Source organism: Ammospiza nelsoni, chromosome 3 (assembly GCF_027579445.1).
Source record: "Ammospiza nelsoni isolate bAmmNel1 chromosome 3, bAmmNel1.pri, whole genome shotgun sequence".
NCBI lineage: Eukaryota > Metazoa > Chordata > Aves > Passeriformes > Passerellidae > Ammospiza > Ammospiza nelsoni.
Genome location: NC_080635.1, coordinates 75,616,719 through 75,631,062, shown reverse-complemented (window position 1 = coordinate 75,631,062; position 14,344 = coordinate 75,616,719). Strand labels below are relative to the sequence as shown.

The 14,344-nt window shown below is 41.2% G+C and overlaps 1 protein-coding gene across 1 annotated transcript; it reads right to left on the bottom strand.

Moving 5' to 3' along the window:
* Positions 1 to 8,758: 8,758 nt before the first annotated feature.
* RDH14 (retinol dehydrogenase 14) lies at positions 8,759 to 13,815 on the bottom strand. Its single transcript, XM_059468355.1, has 2 exons — positions 13,468 to 13,815; positions 8,759 to 10,252 (listed from the first exon to the last, which is right to left on the bottom strand). Exons 1-2 carry the CDS (start codon positions 13,813 to 13,815, stop codon positions 9,635 to 9,637), a joined length of 966 nt encoding a protein of 321 aa, XP_059324338.1. The 3' UTR covers positions 8,759 to 9,634.
* Positions 13,816 to 14,344: the final 529 nt, after the last annotated feature.

The window sequence follows — 14,344 nt, the reverse complement described above, 5'->3', positions numbered from 1 at the left end:
TAATGTACAATTCTTACTGTAAGAGTCAGAGAAAATGAATTGAAAGTCTGTTTATCGCATCCATGCAACTATATTATATTCGTGGGTAATTTGGGCAAAAAATCTTTCTGTGATTTAGATGCATAACTATCTCCATAGGATTAGGAGTTGTGCACAAAAGTGAAGCTGAGCAGGAGTTCTTTCATCTAAGTGTTGTCATGAGAAGTTGAACTTGGGCTTTTAATTGTTCGAGTACCCTTACTGTCAGCTGTGAAGTGGGGAGAGGCAAATCCTACCAAAGAAAGAAACTGTTCAAAAACAGGCATCTGAGGAAAATGGGGTGAATGAAAATCAGGACATCTCTAACTTGACAATATCTCCATCTAGCTGAGATTATCAGTTGAGTCTATACATCTGTCTTCTAGATTCTTAAAGCAAAAATGAAAAATGTGTCTTTTTTTAATACTTTCACTGAAGCTAAAAATATCTGATGCCGAGAGGGTAACTTGACCATTTTAGGCTACCATATTGAACAAAAAAATCCGAGGAAATATTCCTAGAGGTAAACCCTTGAGCATACATGACATGGGATGTTTTTTTTCATCCCTGGCATGGTTTTAGCCTCTGCCAGCATTTTCCCAGATTTAAATGCCAACTCAGTGCTAGAAATTGACAGGAAGCAATACCAAAAAGTAGTCTGGATGTCGACATCCTGTTGTGAAAGATTAAAAGCATTCAAGAGTAGTGATGCAAACTATGATATTCCAGCTGGCCTCGGTGCCAGGGGGCTGCCCAAGGCGTTATTATTATTATATCTAAAGCTATCAAATTAGTGATAACTTTAGAGTAACTGAGGGAAAGCACTGAGAAGCACTAGGATTGCCTACAAACGGACACACTGGAGTATTACATCCAGTTCTTGTTTCCTTGTGTCACAAAAGAGGTGAAACATTGGCTGGGATGTGGAGGAGAGCCACAGATATTATTGGAAATCTTGGAAAAGGGCCTTGCAATAAGAAAATAAAGGGGTTCAGTCTGTTGAATTTAATAAAAACATCCAGTGGTGATTTCAGTGATTGCAGTGTGCAAGTATCAGCACGGGGAGAAAATACAGAGCAGTAACAGCAGCACCCTCATCTCACACAGAACAGCATAATGAGAGGTGATGGCTGGAAGTGAAAGCCAGACAAATTCAGGCAAAACTCAAACCACACATTTTTAAGAGGGTGGGCTGCAGTCCCAAAGGAAGTGATGGATTCTCCCAACTACTGATGGCTTTAGATCTTGAATGCACATTGTTCTAGAAGATAAGCCTTAGCCAAACCCAGATTGCTGGACTAACTGGGTTAAATTAAATGTCTTGTGTCATTCAGGGAGTTAGACTAAATAATCTAAGGGCCTTTTCTGGCTTTAAAAAAATCTATGGATCTATAAAATGTAACAGCATAACTCTGAATCTAGTCCAAGAATAACACATTTTGATAAAATAAGGTTTCCATAGTCCAGTGCTGATAGCAGATACAATTCCAAGAGATCAGACTATTGTTATAAAATTGGAAATGAATAAAGCATGATGACATGGTGATGTTAATAATACCAATTTCCCATCTGTTTACAGGGTCAGTCCATAGAAATTGCAGCAAAGTCAGTGGAATTTTCACACTATAAAATTATTAAGAGAAAATATGGTTCAGCTTTTTAGACCAGTCTCTGAATGCCATGGATATAGACTGGAAAATTACTTTTATCTATTGACATTTGAAAGAAGAAGGGCATTTTTTGGCTATGCTTATTGCACTCCACTAAGGAGTTACAGGGCACCTGCCCAAGCACTGAAATTCAATCATCAGTGCTGTTCAAGAGTTCTGGCAGTTCCTGGCACAATTCTGGCTCTAGCCAACTAATACTTTTCTAAATAGCTCCTTGCATCATTCAGGAGTCAGAATGGGCCAAGGACACTCCCAGAAAACAGTCTGGATGCACCTACACATTTTCTGGGAGAGAACAGGATATGGTAACATGAACATTGCCCAACTATCCCTGTCAACCTGTGATTAAGGAAACAATTTATTCTGGCAATAAATGCCCAGTAATACAGATACAGCCAGTGAGTTCAAAGTGTCAACTACTTTGCAAGAAAAGAGCTGAGCTCTCAATTCTTTCCCTATCTTCTACAAAAATATTTACACTATATGTATTTTAATTTCGCATATGAGTTATAGTGATCGATATCTAAGGAAAATCAGCAATTTACAAATTGTTCAACTGCAAATGGAACCACAGAATTAACTATTTGAAGTGACCTATCAAGGCCATATCCAATTAAAAGCCAGAAGTGACTAAAAATAAGGTACACTCAATACTTATATTTTAGAACTTCAGACCAGAGAGCAGAATTTGAATACAAAATAAGAAATTTATGCACATAGAGTTAGGCACTGTGGAAAACTCAGTCAGACTACATTAAGAAGGGAGACATTACATTACATTACATTACCTTGAGCATAGAAGAGAATCAGAATACCCACCTCTCCTTAGAATTTAAACAAGAGATATAAGGGAATGCTTCTATTTAGTCACAGCTTGGGATTTGCTTCTCAAGGCATAATCCTCTGGGTATTTTACTTCCAGATATAGCCATTCGAGGCTCTTTATTTTGCATTACGAAGTGGACTAATATTAATATAATAACGAAGTAGTTGGATCTGTTGCCTGATAAATAGAAATATCCTGATCTACAGACAATTTTGGCTCAGGTTAAGAACTGAGAGAATTCCTTAATGACAAAACTATTGGTTACATCATACAGCTGTCCTGCTAAAAGAAAAAAAAAAAGCTTTATTTCCCAGGAGAAATAAAGGAGCTTCATGAAGGACCTTAGAGGAGAAAATACAATTACCATCAGGGCAAGGATACCATCCCAGGGCTTGGTGCTCACCACTCTGGTCCCATCTGAGCTACATGTAAGTGCTGAAATAAATGGGCTACAGCCCAAGTAGATCTGGAGTGAATAAAACCATGAAGAGAATGAAAAGGAAACATCAAACTCAAGGCAAATGCTTAATATAGGTAAAGGCACAATGAATTTGGCACATCCTTTTCCATAATACTGTTCTAATTTTAAACAACCTATTGTACTGTGCTGTTGATAGCCTTGTGTGAGCCATGGAGGGTTCAGCCAAGTCAGCTGCATGATCAGCAAAGAGACAATGCTACCACACACGGGGTTATTTGGATTAGTGAATACCATACGCAAGTAAATCATCTGCCAGATGGCATTGGAAGAAAGCTGCAACTCTCTCACTTTCATTTCCACAGCAGCAAACAATGTTCCGTGTTTAAAATAAACTCTTCCAGATGAGTAAAAGATAAACTTTGTGGTGCTTTTTTCTTGGTCTTCTCTTTGACTTCAGCTTTTTTCCTAAAAAAAATTAACAAAAAACCAGAAAAAAAAAAATCTCATCTACTCTGATTGAGTTACATTAATGAAAAATCCCAGTTTAGACCACCGTAGTACAAAGCCGTCCCTCTAGGCAGCATCAAAATTCCACGCTATTTACTGAACAAAAGGCAAAAATGAAATACAATATTTTCATCCATCAACTTCTGTCAACAGAACCCCTAAAAATGAACATCTACCACATTAAGCCATTTCCTGTCATTTAACAGGTTTTCCACAGTGAAGAACTGTGCCTCTTTGTTGAAACATGGATGTTTTAATATTTTATACAGTTTTAACCCTTTTTAAAGAAGTAGCAAGTATCTAGAATCAAACAAACAGAACCCCTTAAAAACCCAAATTCAGAAACAACATAACTGTAATCAAAGTTTTTCAATTATTCCTTTTGAATTTTCAAGTTGCCTCTTTTGTGACTACAGATGAGCTTGTTATCTCTTAGTCTGTTCTACTGGCCCAAGACCCCAGTCTTAGCTATGCTAATACAATTATTTCATAATACATCTTACTATATAAAATAAGAATTTTTTTAAATTTTCCACTAAGAGCAAAATTTTATGGACAAAAAGCCTTCATAAAACAATCTTATTTTTATTTTCCTATCTGTGGTAATTCTTCTAAGACACATCTAGGACTCTGAATATTTTGAGGAGTGCAAACTGAAGGAAAATGAAGTCTCTTCCCAAATATGTTCAAAGCCAGGCGATGTGCCAACTAGAACTCTCAATAATTTTTACTGGACCTGTAGGATCTCAGCCCTTTAGAGCAGAAAATGGGTTGGTGGTACTGAAGCAATTTTCAATTTACTATCTTTTACTCATGGGATGCATCTACAGAGATGGGTATAGAGGCCTCCAGGGAAGCCTGAAGCCTAAAATATCTATCCATGTACACTGAGGAAAGCATTTCTGTCTGTAAATAAGTGTATAAAATACCAAAACTACTTGATGCAGTGCATGTTGGTTCTGAGCTTCCAAGTTTGTCACCTGTTGTCTTGCAGATGCTGTTCATGACCCCTTTCTTGAAGCATCTAGAAAGACCTTGCTTGTCTCCAGGGCAGGTGGCATTTGGAGAGGTGATGGTCATGCCAGGACCTAGGAGGACCCAGGACACCGACCTCCTGGTGGGGAAGGTTGCAACAGGACTTAGATAAACTTAAGATAGTTTATCTCAAGATCAGTCACCATCAGACTGCAGTCCAGGTGACAGACATCCCAACAACTGCAACAATGAGCTGACGTTTCTTTGGGGAAAAAAACCACACCTTTCTGTAGAATGCTGCAGGATATTTAATATATGCATAGCACTGCTACTGCCACCACCATCCCAGCCTCCTAATTTCCTTTAAAAATGCCATACATCCACAGGAGTGCAGCAAGACTCATTCGTCAAGCTTAAAACAATCATTATCCATCTGGCCGTAAGGGTCCTACTGCCCAAACCTAAAGCCAGGAGATCAAGATCAGCAAAAATATTTAGATGTCTGACTCCCAGTGCTTTTAGTGGGATCATGATTCCAGATTGCTTGTTTTGCCCAAGAAGCAGACATAAGAAAAGCTATCACTTTCTCAGCACCATGATAAAGTGATTCAAGCATGTGATGACCTTCTGAGTCTTTCATGGCAAATAAACTGTCGATATTTTCCTTATGCAGATTAACCAAGTTTCTTCCACATTACCTGAAGTGATCATTCTTAAATGTGGAAAGAAAGGGCTCTAAACCTTGTTTGGTGGTCAATGTGCCAGGCTTCCCTCACAAAAGGCGATTAGGGAGGCATTCCTTTCCCCATGTTACACAGGACATTTGGAATTAATTAACTTTTCTAATTAATTTCTCTGATCTGAATCCAGTTACGACAGGTGTGAGGCTGCTAGTGGTAGCTAAAGCTGTAAGTAAAAAGTCTAAAGGGAGCCTGTCATTTTCTGTTATGAGAAATAGCAGCACCAGTCTGGGACAGATCAAAAATAATAATTCAACTGTGGAGGCCTCCTGGATCGTTTTGCAAGTCAATTACTCTCTAAATGATTAGTTTGGAAAAAGTTACGTGAAAAAGGGAACAGGCCTTCCATTTTAAAGTTATTTGTATGACTCTTGTAAGTTGTTTATTTTGTTTATAGCCTTAGGTGAAAAGAAATTAAGTCTGTTTGAAGTGAGAATTATCCACATCTTTCAGCAAAAGCATAATCATGCCACACATTCACAGGGCTCAGGCTTTGGAGCCTGTGAAGCATTCACTTAGTAGCAAGCTTAGGCAAACCAGGCAACTGCTGAAAAGAGGAGAGTTTAAATACGCCTAGTTTTATTGCATCATGGAAAAACTGAACATTTATCTCATTAAGATGAAGAATTTTTACTGGAGGACCCCCACTGGGTTTATAAGCTTGCCTACTGTGCTGACTGGAGTAACTGAAAGAGCAGAGTTGTCCCTTTGCCTGGGGATAGACGTTGGCCTTTGTGGCAAGGAAAGAAAGGTAAATTGGTGACAGATTCAGAGTGCTTTTTAAAAAGTAAGTCAGTCTCCCTTGGCTTAAACAGATGGGGCATATAAAATGAATACATGCAACTTCAATTTAGCTTGTTTGCAGAAATCCCAGCTATAATACATAGATGTGTGCAGGGAGAGCTGGCTGACAACTAGGGCTTCCAATTTAGAATCAAAATAAAGAAGTTTAAAAAAAAAAAAAGGAATTGTTTCAATATTTCCTTCTTAAATTCTTGGTCCGTCCATAAGGGAAGTTGGTTATTACAGGTAATTTCAAAAGCACCACAGCCAAAAGTGAATAGATTATAGTGAAACAGTTAGAAAGTGCTCCCCTTAAGATACTTGAAGACTTGAAGTTTCTCTTGACCATTACACAGAGATGTTTCCACTCTCAGCTCAACTGCTTGAGCTCAACACAAACCTGACTGCTCTATCCCCAGCCCAATGCCTCACCATGTGCTGGCCCACACATGGTATGGAGTGGGCCCAACACTGCTTGTGGACTCAAAAATCAAAACTCAAATTCTAACCATTTACCTAAGAAAGCTGAAGATACATTTTGTGTTTAAAAAAAGTCATTTAACATTTATATTTATCAGAAACTTCAGCAAGATCTGGAACTCAGATGTGGCTTTCTTTAATGTATCCACTTATGTGCAGGTGATTAGGTATTTGTACTTTCATATCTGTAATGTACTTGCCAGCTATGTTGTCAGTGTCCATATCTGTCAATGAAAGCTGCATTTCCACAGGCTTTGCCTGACATCCCTGATCACTGCCTTCCTCTTTCACCCTTATTTTAAAAACTTTAATTTAATAGTAAGTAAGTTTAATTTGAGATAGGAGTGGTGATGGTGAAAGAAGGCAACTGGAGTACACCATTTTTGGCTGCATGCTCTTGATACAAATTGGTTATACAACAGTAACAGAGAGAGCTTGCCACATCATTCTGGAGGCACTGCTACACTGAGGCAAGTGGGAAGGTGCTGATCCTCTACCAGCTCCAAAAGGAGGCATTCAGCCCACAGTCCTCAAATCATATACATACACCTGAGTTTATGAGAGGAGGGGAGAGGGAGAGGGAGAGGGAGAGGGAGAGGGAGAGGGAGAGGGAGAGGGAGAGGGAGAGGGAGAGGGAGAGGGAGAGGAGGCTTCCTTAGCCAAAATGTTTGGTTCTTACCTAGACTGAGTCAGCATTACTTTTTGTTGAAATAAGGACTCTTTGGTTTTGCACTTAGCTTTTGTAGATCTGTTGACCTGTGAGGTCTCTAGTTCCTGGATGCTACTAGAATAACAAAGGCATCACATAAAGAAACATTCACAGCAGTCTCAATGGAGTAATCAAAGCTTTCTAGTCCACAAAGGTTAAATGACACTCAACCTTGAAGGTGATACATTTTACTTATTTCAGATGTTGAAAAAAGCCCACTTTTCCATAAGTACCTCAACAATCCATCCTTTCAAATTGTTTTCAGATAATATTCATCCTCCATTAAGGATCCATTAAGGATTAGTCTACTCTAGAATGAGGCTGTAATTTAGTTATGATTACAGGAATGTAATCCCTTTCTGACAATGGCTCTTATTTCAAAACTGTTTCAAAAGAACAAAAATAAGTACATTGTAGATGTATGAAGTATGGCCTGTGGCATACAACTAGGACTTCCTATTCTGCATCTCATATTTCAGTATGAATCCACCTTTGCTGTTTTGAAGGCAAGGGCACATCCTATGTAGGTCATTCACTCTGAAAATTGCATGTATCTCTGCTCCATCAAGCAGTTTCCATGCAGCTCTTTACTGCAGTTATTTTGAGGATAATCATCCTCTCCACTGTACACCTTTGCATCCAAGGCTCTCCTTGCAAAAAATGCCCACACATTTCAGCAGAGGAACGATGCAGTAGTGTTTCTTTAGAATTGCTACAGTAGTATCGAAACACAAGTTTGGCTCAGCTCCTCTGTAACTCTTTACACAGAAGTTAATGAAGCCGTCATTCTTTAGCTGCCTGCTAAAGGTGCTGCTTGCAGCTATTCACAAGTGTTAAAAGTTAAAATGTGAAATGCATCACTGAAGATCAAAGCAGGACTTCTTTAAGTGTGTAGCACAACTCCCTCTGCATCACTTAGAGAACTCTGTTCAACACTCACATGTGCTTTGACAACACATTCACTTCTACACCTTGCCTTACAGTGAGTAGTGCAAAGTTCAACCTGTTCCATGATTTTACAAACCTGCTCTGCTTTTCAGCTTGCCTTCTGATTTTCTGGAATGCTGCTTTCTGCCCCACCCATGTCACCCAGTATAGACTCTTGCTGGGGAACAGGAAGGCAAGATCAAGTCCACTCCACTGTGCAAAAGCTAAAGTATGCTGAGAGTCCAAGTAAACAGAGAAACAATTTTTAAAAATTAGTAGGGCACCACCTGAAGTGCAGAATTGATGTATTTATAACTAAGGAACTACTGAATATATAATTTATTATTGATTCTCCTTCCTTTGAGTAACAGAAATATAGATCACTCTAAACCATTCTTCCATATTCATACTATATATCCTAACTACTAGAACTTTTTAATAATGTAGACCAAACCAAAAAGGCATGTCACCATGAAATCATAAGTTACATGAACAAAAAAAAAAAAAAAAGAAATCAGTACAGACTCACTCAACACATGTGTATTTCATTGTTTCATTGGGGCCCATTTTATTTCTACCAGCCCCACAGCACAGGCTCCCTAAACCAACACATGGGTTCATGTTCTGCTTTGGAACAAGGCTACTCTATCAAGGCTGCCGGTTTCTGACACATCTCCCACAATAAAAGAATAATGCTATGTCTTCTTTTTAAAAGATTTTATTAAAGAATACTCAGTCAGCTGTATGAGACATTTATGGAACCTCATTACTGAGTTAAAGTGCCATCAGTCAAGCCAAACACACTGAGCAGCTTATTCTCTTCAGTCTAATTTGCATGAGGTCTTACACAGTTCATGCCATGCAAAGCCCTACCAAGACCATTACACATTTTGCAACTACCCTTTTAATGAAACCCAAGGTTTCAAGAAACAGCAAGTTCAACACATGTGAAAATAAAAATACAACTTGCACAACCAAGTGTACTTACACACTGAACAGCAGCAACATCACAAAATAGCTGACTTTGTGCTTCATAGCAAAACTCAGCATGGCTCAACGATTTTGTTCACTGAACCATGGGGCTGAAAGCCTTTGAAAGGCACTCACAGGCCTCAGCAATTACAGTGCAAGATATCAGGAAAACTCTTAATTCCATTTGGCATTGTGATGGCTCAAAAAAAGATGACTATTATCAAGACTTATTTTCAAATAATTTTTTACAGAAGTGTTTCACCATCAGTACCCTGCATTGTCCAACAAGACATGTATTGACAAATATGTTTATATATTGCAAAACAAACTTCTGCTTAATTTTTATTTGTAAAACATGAGTTTCTAAGCAGATTTAACCAGAAATTATATTCACACTCACAATTTTTAAAAAAATTTCTCTGAATGCTTGTGCCTCTTGAAGATTGTCTTTCATTTCAAAACTGAGTTCCAAAATAAATCACTCTCTTATTTCATACTTACTGGGCAAAATTCTGTATTCCCACAGCATTTAAAGTGAGAATTTCACTGCTGCCAAAATGCACTGCATAGCTATCTGCATTCTTTTTTGCAGACAGTCCCTGTCACTTACTTCAGTAAGCCAACCATCACTTCACTGATATCCCATAATTTTCTTGCAACCAAGTCATCCATGGCTTTGGGCAGAAGTTCTTCCTCTTTGCAATCTCCAAAATACTTTCCTGACACGCCCTCAACGTCAGGAGAAGAGGCCAAATAAATAGATGTCTGGGCTCCTTCCAGAGGCGTTTTGAAGAAAGCCCACGACACCAAGTTGAACAGAGGTTTGGCCAGCAAAGGAATATTCACATGTCTGCCCAGATTTGTTCTGACAATCCCAGGATGAAGGGAGTTGACAGTGACTCCCGTCCCTTCCAGCCGACGGGCCAGCTCCCTGGCAAATAAGATGTTGGCCAGTTTACTTCGGCTGTAACAAAAGCTTTTGTTGTAGCTTATTTCACTGTTCAAGTCTTCAAAGTTGATCTCTCCATATTTGTAAAGCTTTGAGGACACTACAACAATTCTGCTTGGGGCAGAATTTTTGAGGAGGCCCAGAAGAAGGTTGGTGAGCAAGAAGTGGCCCAAGTGGTTTACACCAAATTGCATCTCAAAACCATCCTCTGTCTTCATGTATGGACACTGGAATATCCCTGCATTATTTATCAAAACATCCAGCCTTGACTCTTCCTTTAAAAAAAAGAAAGAAAAAAAAATCATTCAGGTTTAGAACTCCCACATATAACATTACTATGCTTCAAGTTCTCATTGGGGACTGTAAATAGAAATAATTTAATTTCTAGTTTTCTGAATTGTAACTTTCTGACATTCTCTTAAAGCATTGCTGGGAAAAAAACACCATTAAGTTGAACTACCACTAACTGTGCACTGGACCCTGGTAGGATGCAAGTACCTGAGAGGAAGTCTGTATCAACTTCTAATGCAGGCAAAGAAAAACCACTGCCTTCTCCAAGAGCAGCTTTTTCTACAGCAATTCAGTGATAAATTACCTTTGTGAGCATTTTTTTCCTCTTCATAAAGCAACCTGTCTTTTGAACTGCAAGAGGACACACATTAATTTATGGCAAATCTCTGCTATAGCAGAGGGATCTAGTGTGCAGAAGACACGCAAGCATGGAGCACAAGGAATTAACCTCAGGGCTGAAGAGGAACCATTACACTGTAGACCCATCTTCTCACTGGGATGATATGAAAAACTCTGCCAAATAATGTTTTCATGATTTTAAACTTGTCTTACTTTAAAACCAGTACATATAACTTTGCTGCTGGTTGAGAAGTATGGAGCAGGACTCATAGAGAAGTAAGACATTTCACATCACTTGAGTCCAATAGGTCTACTCAGGAACTAAGGAATGGAGGCTCTATGAGGTGCGTGGCACATGAGATTTGATGGACCACTGTTCTGGTTCAGGTTAGTAAAAATCAGACTCAAGGATATATGTCACACTCTCCAGGATCAGAAAATATAAGTAATTAACAGAGAGATGGCATTGATAACTTAGATATATGCATCATGCACTTCATGCTCCAGAATCCACTCAAAAATTAAGAGCTCTCCAATTTACCCAAAACTGTAATTAAAAAAAAATTAAAAACCCAAGTTAAAAGTAAGCTGCATAAATAAGCTCTGAAATTCAACACTCTTACCCACCTCTGACAAAAGACTGTGAAAGAACAATTTAAGCTTGCATGAATCAGAGGCAAAGGTATTCATTTTCTCTAAGAGCACTGGGAGTTTTCTTTGCCTTTAATTCTTTAAACTCAACACAGGGACTGGAAGGCAAGCTGAGACAATCTTGAACCATTTTGATGATAAAAATAGAGACCCTCATAAATGACTTCTGCATCATTTCCTTTTTATTTCATTGCCATTAGCAGCAAAGATACAAAAAGCAAACCCCAAATTTGCACTTGGCATTCAGTTAAAGGTGCGGGCATCTGATCACTCAGAACTTCAAGTACTTCAACCTCAGACTGATTTCCGTGGAACTTGTGGCTGCTCAGTGTTTCATATAACTGGGTCCCAGAGACATGATCCAAAGAGCACCAAACTCACTTCTCCTCTTCACCCAAAGGGACACAATGGTCAGTCACTATCACTAAATCAGGACAGGAGTGAAGAAGCACTGACTGCAGAACTGCTCAGTGAAGCGATTCTCCTTTCTTCCTTAGTGAAAAACATCTGACTGGAGGATTTAGTTTGCAAGACTTAACACTTCAAGAAGCAAGACCTCCACACTTGCAATTCTGTGAAATTCCTACATGCAATAACCTAGAGGTATGTGATCAATGCCAAGAAGGCAGCTTCCACAACCAAGGGCAGCAGAGTGCACAAAACATTGCTTTGATGGGCAGTGATATTCCCTCCAGCCTCTAAGCTCACTTTCACTTTCTCCATTTTCCCATTGAACCCTCCAACATCTTAGTCCTTAATTTTTTTTTCAGTGAGACTAAGGAGTGAGAGATATAATCACTTTCAGTCATGCAAAGTAAAGCTCCCACAAATAAGGCTAAGCAGTGGGAGTGCACTGTCTCTCCATCCTGCTGATGTTTATATCTTCTTTGTGTCAAACAAAAAACCACAAGAACCCTCAAACAAATCCCAAAATAACAGCTCCAAAAAGGACTCAAAGATAGGGAAGGTAAATAACATAAACTTGGGTGGAAAAGTTCTTGAAAGTATCTCTTGAGTGTGCATCCCTTGTCATTCAAGTGCATTCAAGTTATAATGCAGGCATCAGCAATACTCTGAAGATAGCACACTCTCTTTTCCTTTATCTGTTTCTCTATTTAAGAGCCACTCTGATACTATAAAAGATATAATCCCTAAAAGTTAAACAGTATGTATTTTCTTTTTGCTGTGTGCTTATTACACAAATTTTATATCCTTTCATTTATGCAGATTTTCCCACAGCATTGAAACAAGATTAGACCTTACCACTGGATTCATATATATATATAGACTACAAAGTATCCTACTGGAGAACTTGACACTTAACTTTTAAAAAAGCAGTTTTAAAATTAATACTATATAGTCCATGTTTCCTTCACCTCTTACAATAGGGTCTGAGCATCTTTTAAGTACTTAACAAATCCCTGAGCAGCAGCAGAACTTATTAAGCTTGGCTCCCCATGACTTCATGTCTCCTGACTTGAGTAGCGAGATGTGGTGAGATCAAAGTCCCAAAAGATGCTTTTGGTGGGAATGAAATAATGCCTCCAACAGTGCTTCCCTTTGCTCTACAAATCTAGCGGCATTTCTGTCAGGCAAAGCAATTGGATGTCCCCATTCCCCTTGAACTCAGGTTTTTATAGAATCTGCAAAAATTTTATATATTCAAAAATGTCTATTGACTAGCTTCTGCTGGTGGTGGGTGAGAGACTTAAATCCTTGTGGGGATACAACCTAAGGAGGCAGCAGAAGAATGTCTGGAGCATGTCAGCAGTGCACTTGGCAACTTTTCTTTTTCTGGTGGCAAGGCTGAGCTGTAACACTAATTTAAACCAACAAAGGTTAAACTAGTTAATTCAGAGAGAAAATAAGAAAAATCATTTATTTCACACAGAAACAAGCATTGCCTTCCCAGAACAGAAAAGATCCAGAATATTTTAAACCAAAACAGACCGAACTATCACGAAGTTCATGCTTCCACGAGCCAATTCACGGCCTGTTTGCTTACACCTTCTTCACCCTGCGGTGACCTCAGCGATTTCCCAGCCCCCGAGCGCGCTGCTGGCCGCAGGGACTGCCTCGTCCAACCCACACGGAAACCCGGGAGCCACCAGGGAGCCCAGAGACCGCCACCAGCACCGCCCAGCCCGTGCCTGCCGTGCCCTCCCCGGGCCAGGGCAACGGGGCCGGGGAGCCGCGGGCCCGGCCGTACCTGCAGGACGCGGTGGCAGAAGGCGCGCACGGAGCGCAGCGAGGCCAGGTCCAGCTCCCGCACCACCAGCTCGCCCCCGCCGTCCGCCCGCTCTCCCACCTCGGCCCGGATCTCGCGGGCCGCCCGCTCGGCCCGAGCCCGGTCGCGGCAGCCCATGATGACGCGGGCCCGCATCCGCAGCAGCTCGGCCGCCGCCGCCCGGCCCAGCCCGCTGTTGGCGCCGGTGATGATGACGGTCTTGCCCCGCATGGAGCCCCCGCGCCCGGGCCGCGCCGCGCCGCGCAGCCAGCACCAGGCGGCCACCAGCAGCCCCGCGCCCAGCACCAGCGCCGGCAGCGCCGCGGCCATGCCGGGCCTGGCCGGGCCGCGCGGGGCCTGCTGGGGCTTGTGGTCCCGGAGCGGCTCGGGAGCCTGCGCGCTGCCCGGGGCCGGGCCCGGTGCCCGCAGCGCGGCCGTGACGGGGCGGGGCCGGGCGGGGCTGCGAGCCCTGAGGGCTCCGCTGCCCTTCCGCGGGACCGCCCCGGGCTGCGGAGCTGGGCGGAGACAAACCTAGTGGGGCTCGACCGGCAGAAGTGTAGGGTGCGAGTACCCGCACGCGTTGGGGGCTGATTGAACGTCTTTAGCTGTTGGTGCTGAAGCTCTTGGGCGGCCTCTCACCTCTGCCAACTTTGTTGTGAATCCTTAACCCAAAATCTGTTTTCAGCCACCGACTTCATGTCATGTTTCTAGGCACTGTTACTAATCCCAACCACCCTGATGATCCCAACCAGGCATCATGAACCCATTGAGGGAGGCAGGAGTGGCCACTGAGGTTCACCCACTCAAAGTCCTTTTCACCCTAGCCATCGGAGAGTCAGTAGTAGAAATATACAGAGAG